Consider the following 13,200-nt stretch of genomic DNA (forward strand, 5'->3'; position numbering starts at 1 on the left):
AAAGTTCTGTTTACATGTGTGTATTGTCCATATTTTACATGTATTTGCTTTGTTTAAAATTCACTGTTTAGTTCAAAAGTTATTAAAGCATGGCCTTAACAAATGCTTAAGGGGCTTGTAAAAATTTGCACATTCATTATAAAGTGAATTTTGTACTATGTTATACCAACAATATTAGGGATTTAGGGGAATTGTATATATGTTTAATAAATTTTGGCTGCATGTATATAGTTTTCTACAGTTTAAGAGGAGAAAACGATTTACCTGCAGATCTGTTATCAAAATTCTTACTATACCAGGACCATAACTATTACTGAATTATTATGAATTTAAACAACTTATTCATGGTCTTGCAAATTTGGTTACTATTTATAATGACCCGGAAGGGAGGGAGTGAAAAGGGAGGGAATTCTAAAGGGTGGGGAGTTATCATTTTGAAAACCCTGAATTGCTACCAAGCTTATTGTGATCTTATTTACTTTATATATTGTTTACAGATGTCTAAATGTATGATAGTGTTTATTTATCAGTATGTTGAAAAATCAGGAATGACATACCATCATATTATACTTAAAACATTTGACTATTGGATAGAGTTACATATTACACCTATTGAACTGGTTGATAAATGACTAGTTTAAAAATAGGATCTCTTAATTGTAGGGGTCTGTCAGAGGAGGTGAAGAGAAGAGATTTTTTTTCAAGATATACATGTAGGAAAAGATATGATATAATTATATTAACAGCTACACATTGTACTAAAGAAAAAGAAAAGCACTGGGCACATGAGTGGGGGTATAAGGCATTCTTTAGCTCTGGTTCCAGCCGATCAAGAGGGGTAGCAATTCTAATAAAAAATAGTTTTACATTCACTATTCACCAAGAAAAAAAGGATCAGGAAGGCAATTTTATCATTCTAGATATGACCATTCAAGATTATCGACTTTCTCTTGTTGCAATATCTGGTCCGTTGGGGACTTTCCAACTTTTTTTGAAAATATAAAAGGTCTAGTGTCTGGTATAAAAAATAGCTCCATAATTATGACTGGAGACTGGGATTTTGTGCAAGACTTTGATAAGGACACCTCAAATTACAGTGCAAAAAACAATAATTTACGGGGTTCACTTCTTCTCCTATCCCTATATGGTTTTTTTTCATATTACAATTTTCACTAAGTGACAGAAATAATTCAATTGCATCACGTGAAATGTTAGCATATCCATTATTTAGTGGTTTTATCATGCGATTTCTGCCGCAATGACCTGTTTCTGTATGTGCCTTTTTCCAAAATACCATAGAGTTCCTCTAGAAAGACATAAATTTTGAAATTTCCCTCGTCATTCTCGCTGACTTTAGTTATCAATCTCTCAAAACCACCAATGTTAAAAATGGCATACCTTCTTAAATTGTAGTAAATCTTATGTCAATTTCTTTTCTGATGATTCCAAAAGTTTAATATTTGCCAAAAGATCATGGTACTTTACTCTAGGGTATATGTTCCTAGTTTTCCCTGATTTGATTTTAGACCTCAAAGATTCAAGAAATTTTTCCTCAATAGAAATGGTGTCAATTAATCAGAATAATCCAGATAAAGAAGTGAAAAAGACAAGATGGCCTGAGGGCATTTAACAAATATTTTAACAAAGAAAATTTACTTATCCAATAAAATGGTATAAGCAAAAAATCATATCTTAATTTTGTCTACTTTTGACCAGTTCAAACCAGCTTGACCAGTGAAGTGTAAACATTTTCAAATAATTATTATAAGGATTATATAGAATCTCCCCTTTTTTATGGGATACAATCTTTTTCAAATCTTTTTTTTATTTTTTGTATTCCCTAAAAAAATATGAGTTAATTCTGTTTTAAATAAGAAAAGTGCCTAGGCGTTAGCTTATTGTCTAGGATTTAAGCTTAATGCCTGGAAATTTCAGGCAATAACTTAATGTCTAGGCGTTAGCTTATTGTCTAGGATTTAAGCTTAATGCCTAATTTCACGTATTGCCGCTCACATATACAACTACGAGTTAATGAAAAGATAAGACTGGCAAAGTATGCATATCACGAATAGTTATTTGAAGAGGAACTGGCTTTAACATAACCATGAATCGTAAATTATGAAGAAAATAACATCGTAAGACATAAGAGAGAAAGTCATGATGAATAATTCAAATAACAATGCTAAAATACTAAATTGCCTTTTTGGCGGAAAATGACCTGAAACCAGAGAAAAACAAACATTTAATTTACACCAAATCCATTTTATGTTGAATATGTATGATTGATATTTTAGTCTTAGATACATTTTTTTTTCTCTTTGACATTGGGATGTTTAACTACCCATCCACGTCCACTCTTTGTTTTTGATATATGTTTTTGTTTGTATCCATCTGATGAGGTTTTTGGTTTTGCATCATTTACTGAATATTTTAGAGTACGGGCGAATCTATTGTCTGTTAGTGTAAACAAAATTAATTTTCATAATATTTAATGTTACCATGGTTACAATGTGACAGTTTTATTAGTATTCCAAAAAAACAGTGAATTTTCAATTTTACAAAATCGTCTCCTTGATTTGCGTTCTTGCAGAATAGTACCACGTGGTATTCCCGGTTGGAAGTCCAACTCAAGCATAATGAAGGATATTATCGTTTTGATATTATCGTATTTGAAATCGGTTTACCATTGATTTGACATACAAATGTATTTATAAGCGTCTAACACGTAATATGCATATCATATGGTACCATTCTTTAAAGTTTGTACATTTGTCGCGCATTTCTCGTTAGATTTTGTGAAACCATTTGCTATAAAAAACCATTGAGTGTTTTATTCATTATTTAAAAACCGCATGCTTTTTGTATACAAAACAGTTTCATAACTGTTCATACATGTGTTATAACTTAATCAAAAATCCAATAGTTAGTGTATAATTATGAAACACTGTCAAGCATTTGATGTCTGCAACAAAAGTTTGGAAAATGCGGTATTTGTACTTTAATTACTAGGTAGAATAATTTGTTTAGTTAGTAAAAACTACTTACATTTCAATATTTGTCAAGAACTTGTGATTTTTTTTCCATTTGTATCAGAACAACAATTATTCAATGAGCAATCATATTAACAAATATATCTTCAAATATTAACGAAGCTTGATTTAGTTGTTAAAATCAAGAGTATGCTTTTAAATTCCAATATTTTCACTTAGTCAAGTGAGTACTGTCGTGTATAAACAAATGTATAAAAAGAACCAGTTGTATAACATCTAATTTGTTGTCTATACAAATGTACCAAACAATAGTTTGATTATTCAGTAGATAGAAGCACCTATTTTATCGATATTGTCATTGAATAACCCACTAGGTTAAAATATAGGTACATATGTATATATATTCGGACTTAGAGATGAGAAGACCTAGCAGTTGATCATTTATTTCTTCTTGCTAACGTTATGGTGCAGGAAAATATCATAATTTTCATCATATTATTTGGAACTTTTAAAAGTGAGTATTGGTGCGGCGGAACACATTTATTTTTCTATCACTATTTTGTACATTAACTAGGCCGTTAGTTCTTTCGTTTAAAATGTGTTGCATGTGTCATTTCAGGGCTTATTATAGCTGACTTTTTGAATGAGCTTTGTTTATTGTTAAAGGCGTACGGTGACCTATAGTTGTCAATTTCTGTGTCATTAGGTCTCTTGTGAAGAGATATCTCATCGGCAATCATGCCACATCTTTTGATTTTGATACGTCATCTTGTTTAAAAATTTTATGAATTTTATGTTGATATTATGAAAACGTCATTTGATAGCAACCCAAGAACAAAATGAATCAACAAACTTGACACTCAGAGATCAGTATTTGACCTTCCTTGTGTTTATACAAGAGTTGCAGAATATACTTTATTACTAAAGGAAAAATCAAGCTTATAAGTCAAAAACTAACTGACTGTGTCATGACAAAACATAGTATAGAAAGCTATAGACTAAGCAACATGAACTCACAAACAAAACCTTCGGTGATCTCATTGCCGCGCATCACGGTGCGGAGCTATTGGTTTCAGTCGAAATACACGCGTATCTTGAATAAATTACTTATCACGTATAGATTCTGATTGGTTACAATGTGATGAGGCTGAGATACAGCAACACCTATTGGCTTAAATGAGATAAAGAATTACAGACATTTCTCGTCCAGGATAAGACATAAAATTCCGGAAAATTAACTATGCATATAAACTCATGCATATGAACTCACACCACATCTTCCTATATCTATTAACTATGCATATAAACTCATGCATATAAACTCACACCACATCTTCCTATATCTATTAAACTAGTGTAGAGCGAAGCAGTCCATAGCTTTTTAGAAAGCTAAGACTTGTTTGTCCTTAAGTTCAGCAGATCCTGCTCCACATGTCATCTGTCTCTTATTGTAACCTCTGATCCATTTCATACAACAAAAAACAAAGGGGAATTGTCTAGCTTTCAATTCTAAACATCACTCCATATTGATTATCGGAAATAGAGTAGTAATTTTTTGTAACTTTACATACATGTTAATTACTAGTATATTTTGTATTCTTTAAAGTGCTTATTCGTCTGCTTGAAACAAAAGATCTATTTCAATATTAAATAAAACATTCAATTTCTAATTCAGTTTCATTGCAGGTTCATAATATACACACATCTGGATAATTTGTATTAACGAAATGCATGATATAGAAAATACAGAGAGATTAAAAGATAGTGCCTGTGGTTTTCTTTTCTTTTTTTTTCTTCCAGTGATTATTTCTATTCATTTATATATACTAGTATTCAATGGATTCCTTTAACATTTATTTGATTATTTAACAAATACACATAAATAACAAAATATGAAACATAATAATTGTACTTTTTTCCATTGTAGGTGGAACTATTGGCCATAATTTCACTGTGTGCACTTGGCCCAACAATGTTTATAAAATAATGAATACTAGACCAATAACAAACACCAACTACACGTCTTTCATTTTTTCTGTCAGATCATGTGGCGAAGTCAGAGTAATGTTATCAACCAATACCACTATACTCCGCCCAAGTTATCATGTTGTTATCGGTCGCGTATTATGGGATGGATCCGTAGTATCTCGTATAACAAGATGCTACACGTTAGTCTGGTCAGAATGTGAAAAAACTGAAATCAGGTCTACCAATATCTTAAGTTGTAACGAAGAAAGAAGTTTTTGGATTTCATGGAATAACATTGTAATGGTTGGAACAGGAGAGATTGTAGGCACTGGTGTTATAATGACAGCAGAGTACAAAAGTGACATACCTATAGAGTTAATAGGATTAGAATCGGAGTCGGTGAACAACATAACGTGGAGTATAAAACTAGGTAAATATCTATATAATACTAAAATTACGAGGTCCAATTTGTCAGCCGTCATCACGCAAAAACGACGAATCAAAGAATTCAACTTTACATATGACTAATATATTACAAAGGTGTAGATTGAAAATTGCGTCACTCCAGGCCCTTTTGTTTTCCACGTAATTAATATTGCCTATAATTAAGAAGTTCCGGGTCGAGTCCAATACCGATACCAATAGTTATATATTGTATATTGTATATTCGCCTGTTACCTATTACCTTATATGTACGTTCCGCATCTGACAGGCGCACCACCAAACGGTGTATTCAGGATTAATTTGCTATATACACGGGTCATAATCACAGGGTTGACACTACTAAATTGTCAAATTGTTACCTATTGTAGTATTTTTATCAGTAAGCAATACGAATACAATGTGTTAGCGGATATGACGTAAAACAGCGAATCAAAGAAGTTTATCTTTATTCATAACTAATATAGGACAATGTTGTTGATTAAAAAATACTCCATTCCAAGAGCTTTTGTTTTCAAAATAATAATTATTATTACCAATAATTGATGAGTTCTAGTTCGACGGGTTCAAACAGAAAGATTTGAAAGCAGAGAAAAAACTGTGTATCTTAATATAATCGGCATGACTTTTTTAGATGACAATACTAATACTAAAATAAGGCTTGCGCATAGTTATATACTTTAATTCAGTCACGGACCCGCGATATCACGGGTGTGTTCTAGTATCTTTTAATGATGTGATGTTTCAGGATGGTTGAAGGTTGACGCCTATGTAAACGTCTAAACCCGCAGCATTTGGATGCACTTGTCCTAAGTAAGGAACCTGATATTCAGTGGTTGTTGTTTGTTGATGTGGTTCATAAGTGTTTCTTACTTTCATATGGATCATAAGTGTTTCTTATTTTAAATAGTTCATAAGTGTTTCTTATTTTATATAGATTAGACTGTTGGTTTTTCCTGTCGGAATGGTTTTCCACTAGTCATAATTACTAGCCGTTATAACTTGTAGTTCTGTGTGAGCCAATGCAATGCTTATAGATTATTACATGGCATTTTCCATATGGCCCTGGTATCAGCCCTAGACTCCCATATCAAGCCAGAGGGCCACGATTCTTCCCTATTCACTATTCACGAATTTATCATATTCACGATTGAATTTGATGCACGATTGTTTCCGATATATTTCATATATTACATATATAAATGCATTTGTGTTTTTATATAGTTTATATCGTTGGTTTTCCCGTTTGAACGGTTTTATATTACTATTTTTTTGGGCCCTTTATAGCTTGCTGTTTGGTGGGAGCCAAGGCTACGTGTTGAAGGCTGTACTTTAACCTACATTTGTATAATGGTTAATATAAATTGTTATTTGGATGGAGAGTTGTCTCATTGGCACTCATACCCCATCTTCCTATATCTATATAATATATAAAAAGAAAGATTATGCTTAAAGACGTTAACAGAAGTATAACTGTAAAATGAGATTCAGTGCATACAAGCAATATCATAAGCTGAAATATCTATCCCTTTAATGGATTAAGAATAAAATATGTCCTTTAACTTCACATTCAGCTATGTTGATGGTTGTTCTCTGCCATAATAAACTATGTTTAACACTGCTTCATGTATTTACTTTATTGTTGCACATATAGGTAGATATTTCTCTAAGGTTTGTCACTAAAACCATTTTCTCTCGTATGGAAAACCAAAACCGTTTTCAAACATTATCTTTAGAAAAATAAATAGTATACATAACTGATCCTTACTTTACACGTAGGATACTGTTCTTTATCAATATGGTTTTTATCAAGGTCTGTTCTGCGAGAATATAAAACACCATGTAATAAATAAACAAACTTAAATAGATCTACTTTTAATTTAGATTAAACGGAAACTCTTAAAAGAGATTGCTTACACTGCAAAAAAGAACACGTAAAACTTAAACCGATGCCGATAGCCGATATTTAAATCTCTTTTGATATGATTTGTTTTTTTAGATCAATGTCAGATCGGTGTGTCAGAAGAGGTGATGTGTCATTCGCAAGATGATTATGCATCAGCATGTAGTCACACAACAACTGACTCCTCGTCAACAAAACAAGGTACAACTGAGGCCTCCACAACGGACACAAGCTTCAATACTCCATCAACTTCGATTCAAACAACAACAAAAGAAACAACGCCTGAACTCTCCACAACAGACACCAGCTTCAAATCTCCATCAACTTCGATTCAAACAACAACAAAAGAAACAACGCCTGAACTCTCCACAACAGACACCAGCTACAAATCTCCATCAACTTCGATTCAAACAACAACAAAAGAAACAACGCCTGAACTCTCCACAACAGACACCAGCTACAAATCTCCATCAACTTCGATTCAAACAACAACAAAAGAAACAACGCCTGAACTCTCCACAACAGTCACCAGCTTCAAATCTCCATCAACTTCGATTCAAACAACAACAAAAGAAACAACGCCTGAACTCTCCACAACAGACACCAGCTACAAATCTCCATCAACTTCGATTCAAACAACAACAAAAGAAACAACGCCTGAACTCTCCACAACAGACACCAGCTTCAAATCTCCATCAACTTCGATTCAAACAACAACAAAAGAAACAACGCCTGAACTCTCCACAACAGACACCAGCTACAAATCTCCATCAACTTCGATTCAAACAACAACAAAAGAAACAACGCCTGAACTCTCCACAACAGACACCAGCTTCAAATCTCCATCAACTTCGATTCAAACAACAACAAAAGAAACAACGCCTGAACTCTCCACAACAGACACCAGCTTCAAATCTCCATCAACTTCGATTCAAACAACAACAAAAGAAACAACGCCTGAACTCTCCACAACAGACACCAGCTACAAATCTCCATCAACTTCGATTCAAACAACAACAAAAGGAACGACAACTGAGGCCTCCACAACAGACACCAGCTTCAATACTCCATCAACTTCGATTCAAACGACAACAAAAGAAACGACAACTGAGGCCTCCACATCGGACACCAGCTTCAATACTCAATCAACTTCGATTCAAACAACAACAAAAGGAACGACAACTGAGGCCTTCACAACGGACACCAGCTTCAATACTCCATCAACTTCAATTCAAACAACAACAAAAGGAACGACAACTGAGGCCTCCACAACAGAAATCAGCTTCAATTCTCCATCAACTTCGATTCAAACAACAACAAAAGGAACGACAACTGAGGCCTCCACAACAGACACCAGCTTCAATACTCCATCAACTTCGATTCAAACATCAACAAAAGGAACGACAACTGAGGCCTCCACAACAGATACCAGCTTCAATTCTCCATCAACTTCGATTCAAACAACAACAAAAGAGATCACAACTGAGGCCTCCACAAAGGACACCAGCTGCAATACTCCATCAACTTCGATTAAAACAACAACAAAAGGAACGACAACAGAGGCCTCAACAACAGTCACCAGCTTCAATACTCCTTCAACTTCGATTCAAACAACAACAAAAGAAACATTGCCTGAACCCTCTACAACGGACACAAGCCTCTATACGCAATCAACTTCGATTCAAACAACAAAAGAAACCACAATTGAACCCTCTACAACAGATACAAACTTAAATACTCAGTCAACTCCTATCCAGACAACAACAAAAGAGATCACAACTGAAGCCTCCTCAACGGACACAAACTTCAATACTCAATCAACAACTATTCAGACAACAACAAAAGGAACTACAACTGAAGCCTCCACAACGGACACAAGCTTTAATACTCAGTCAACCCCTATACAGACAACAACAAAAGGAACTACAACCGAAGCCTCCACAACGGACACAAGCTTTAATACTCAATCAACATCTATTCAGACAACAACAAAAAAAGATCACAACTGAAGCCTCCTCAACGGACACAAACGTCAATACTCAATCAACACCTATTCAGACAACAACAAAAGAAACTACAACTGAAGCCTCCACAACTGACACAAGCTTTAATACTCAGTCAACTCCTATACAGACAACAACAAAAGGAACTACAACCGAAGCCTCCACAACTGACACCAGCTTTAATACTCAGTCAACTCATATTCAGACAACAAAAAAAGGAACTACAACTGAAGCCTCCAAAACGGACACAAGCTTCAATACTCAATCAACACCTATTCAGACAACAACAAAAGGAACTACAACCGAAGCCTCCACAACGGACACAAGCTTTAATACTCAGTCAACCCCTATACAGACAACAACAAAACGGACTAAAACTGAAGCCTCCACAACGGACACAAACTTTAATACTCAATCAACACCTATTCAGACAACAACAAAAGGAACTACAACCGAAGCCTCCTCAACGGACACAAACGTCAATACTCAATCAACACCTATTCAGACAACAACAAAAGAAACTACAATTGAAGCCTCCACAACTGACACAAGCTTTAATAATCAGTCAACTCCTATACAGACAACAACAAAAGGAACTACAACTGAAGCCTCAACAACGGACACAAACTTAAATACTCAATCAACTCCTATTCAGACAACAACAAAAGGAACTACAACTGAAGCCTCAACAACGGACACAAACTTAAATACTCAGTCAACTCCTATTCAGACAACAAATAAAGAGATAACAACTGAAGCTTCCACAACGGACACAAGCTTCAATACTCAATCAACTCCTATTCAGACAACAACAAAAAGAACTACAACCGAAGCCTCCACAACGGACACAAGCTTTAATACTCAGTCAACCCCTATACAGACAACAACAAAACGGACTAAAACTGAAGCCTCCACAACGGACACAAACTTTAATACTCAATCAACACCTATTCAGACAACAACAAAAGGAACTACAACCGAAGCCTCCTCAACGGACACAAACGTCAATACTCAATCAACACCTATTCAGACAACAACAAAAGAAACTACAATTGAAGCCTCCACAACTGACACAAGCTTTAATACTCAGTCAACTCCTATACAGACAACAACAAAAGGAACTACAACCGAAGCCTCCACAACTGACACCAGCTTTAATACTCAGTCAACTCATATTCAGACAACAACTAAAGGAACTACAACTGAAGCCTCCAAAACGGACACAAGCTTCAATACTCAATCAACACCTATTCAGACAACAACAAAAGGAACTACAACCGAAGCCTCCACAACGGACACAAGCTTTAATACTCAGTCAACCCCTATACAGACAACAACAAAACGGACTAAAACTGAAGCCTCCACAACGGACACAAACTTTAATACTCAATCAACACCTATTCAGACAACAACAAAAGGAACTACAACCGAAGCCTCCACAACGGACACAAGCTTTAATACTCAATCAACTCCTATTCAGACAACAACAAAAGGAACTACAACTGAAGCCTCCACAACGGACACAAGCTTTAATACTCAATCAACTCCTATTCAGACAACAACAAAAGGAACTACAACTGAAGCCTCAACAACGGACACAAACTTAAATACTCAATCAACTCCTATTCAGACAACAACAAAAGGAACTACAACTGAAGCCTCAACAACGGACACAAACTTAAATACTCAGTCAACTCCTATTCAGACAACAAATAAAGAGATAACAACTGAAGCTTCCACAACGGACACAAGCTTCAATACTCAATCAACTCCTATTCAGACAACAACAAAACGGACTAAAACTGAAGCCTCCACAACGGACACAAATATCAATACTAAATCAACACATATTGAAACATCAACAAAACAAGGCACAACTGAAGCCTTCACAACAGACACAAGCTTCAATACTAAATTAACTTCTATTCAGACAACAACAAAAGGAACTACAACTGAAGCCTCCACAATGGACACAAATATCAATACTAAATCAACTCATATTGAAACACCAACAAAACAAGGCACAACTGAAGCCCACACTACAAAGACCGACTTGAAAACGCAATCAACTCATTTTAAGACAACGACAATTGACTCATCAACACCATACACAAGCTTTATTAGTCAACCAGTACCAGGTGTGCTATCAACGAGTCATTATAACGCAGGTAGTAGTAATATAACGACAGGCTATAGCTGTTTGTGTCCTTGTATACCATATAACTCAACACATGCACATCTCGATTCTATGCAAGAATATTTGACCATTTTAAAGGAAGCAATTGCTATCGATCCAAAAGAGACCAGTATGTTCAGGGCTGGGAAAGTATCAGCAAATGACGATAGAACATCTTCAAAGTACATTGGTTTTGTTGGAGTTTTAGTTATGTGTTTGGTACTCGGATGTCTTTTACTTTCGGATATATCAGGCCATTTTATTCGAACAAAGGCTTCCCATTCAAAAAGTTGAAAATTGACAATTGTTTTGTTTTAATTTATAGAGTTGGTATTTAGACTTCAAAAATAAATAATGTTATGAAAAGTTTCAAGTTTCAACGTTATGCAGTTTGCAATGACACGTTTTGTAAGTTCGAACTATCCAAGGAGACATAAGACTGAGTATAATTCTGTGCATGACAAAATTTACATCATGAGGGCTGGGGCTTTTATGGATTGATTATTACTGGACAGTCTCTTTATACAGTGGAGTCTTTTGATGACGAAACGAGCGTCTAACGGGCAAAATTCTAATCCTGGTATCTATGTAGGTAAATCCGAAGTTTTCTAAATCTATTTGGAACTATCTTAAGTGTGTCATCGGTAACTTGTTGATTTTACATGTACATTCTGTTTCAAACAATTTAGTATACATATTCGAAAGTAAAAAGTAAAATAAAAAAAAACTATGAGGGAAATTCAAAACAGAATGTCCCTAATTATATAATTTATAACCAATTCGCAAAATTTAAATACAAACCTACAAAATTCATGTTTTGAACTACATGCCTCCAATTCTGTCACTTATATCAATGTATATATTTATAAGCATATGTGATAATAAAATTGCCATTGAGACAATAACACAACAGATTCCATTGGCGTTGATTTACGAAATAAAAGGTATAAATAAGTATAATGCTCCTGTCTTGACTTTGACAACACCACAACTATTGTGATGGGATTAAGTAGAGACAGTAGTAGTGCCAGTATACCGCTGTTCAAACTTGTCTTCGAGCGCTTAAGCCTCCCTTAACCCTGGACAGTGGTTAACGTGCAAAACATAAGAATGAACTTTATATACTTTTGGAAGTGGCTTTACACAAAATAAGATTTGCACAAAAAAAAAATCACTTACACAAAGTCAACAGACTAATCAGTATGCATATGTATTTGACACTATTTAGTTTATTCTGTATACTATAATTTATGAATTATGCCTCTGTCTTGCTTTCGCATAGCTTTAATTTGTATGTTTGTGCATATACATGATGTTTTTTTATTGTGTATATCTCTTTACCTATGTTATTTGGTTTCTGGAGAAATAAAGATGTATCATTTATACAGTTTGACTTACAGTGGAGATCACTTCTAACCTCTCATTAAATCTGTCAGAATCTGTCAGGAGAACTGTTCTAGGACAGTACGTAGAACTGTCAGCCTGACACCTTTTAGTCAGTTCTAGGTTAGAACTGTTCTAGCTAGAACTGATTTGGTCAGTTCTACCTAGAACTGATTTGGACAGTTCTACCTAGAACTGATCCTGACAGTTCTACCCTAGAACTGATTTGGACAGTGTTACCTAGAACTGATCCTGACAGTTCTACTCTAGAACAGTTTTAGTCAGTTCTACTTCTAGAACAGTTCTGATTACAAATTCTACGGCTAGAATAGATTT

The 13,200-nt window shown here is 34.7% G+C and overlaps 1 protein-coding gene across 1 annotated transcript; it reads left to right on the forward strand.

Moving 5' to 3' along the window:
* Positions 1-3,411: 3,411 nt before the first annotated feature.
* On the forward strand, positions 3,412-12,435 carry LOC134726236 (putative mediator of RNA polymerase II transcription subunit 26). The gene is made up of 5 exons (XM_063590638.1): positions 3,412-3,504; positions 4,918-5,388; positions 7,399-7,826; positions 7,903-8,876; positions 9,060-12,435. The coding sequence occupies exons 1-5, from the start codon at positions 3,453-3,455 to the stop codon at positions 11,773-11,775; spliced, it is 4,641 nt and encodes a 1,546-aa protein (XP_063446708.1). The 5' UTR covers positions 3,412-3,452; the 3' UTR covers positions 11,776-12,435.
* The last annotated feature ends 765 nt before the right edge of the window (positions 12,436-13,200 follow it).

This window comes from Mytilus trossulus, chromosome 7 (genome assembly GCF_036588685.1).
Source record: "Mytilus trossulus isolate FHL-02 chromosome 7, PNRI_Mtr1.1.1.hap1, whole genome shotgun sequence".
Lineage (NCBI taxonomy): Eukaryota > Metazoa > Mollusca > Bivalvia > Mytilida > Mytilidae > Mytilus > Mytilus trossulus.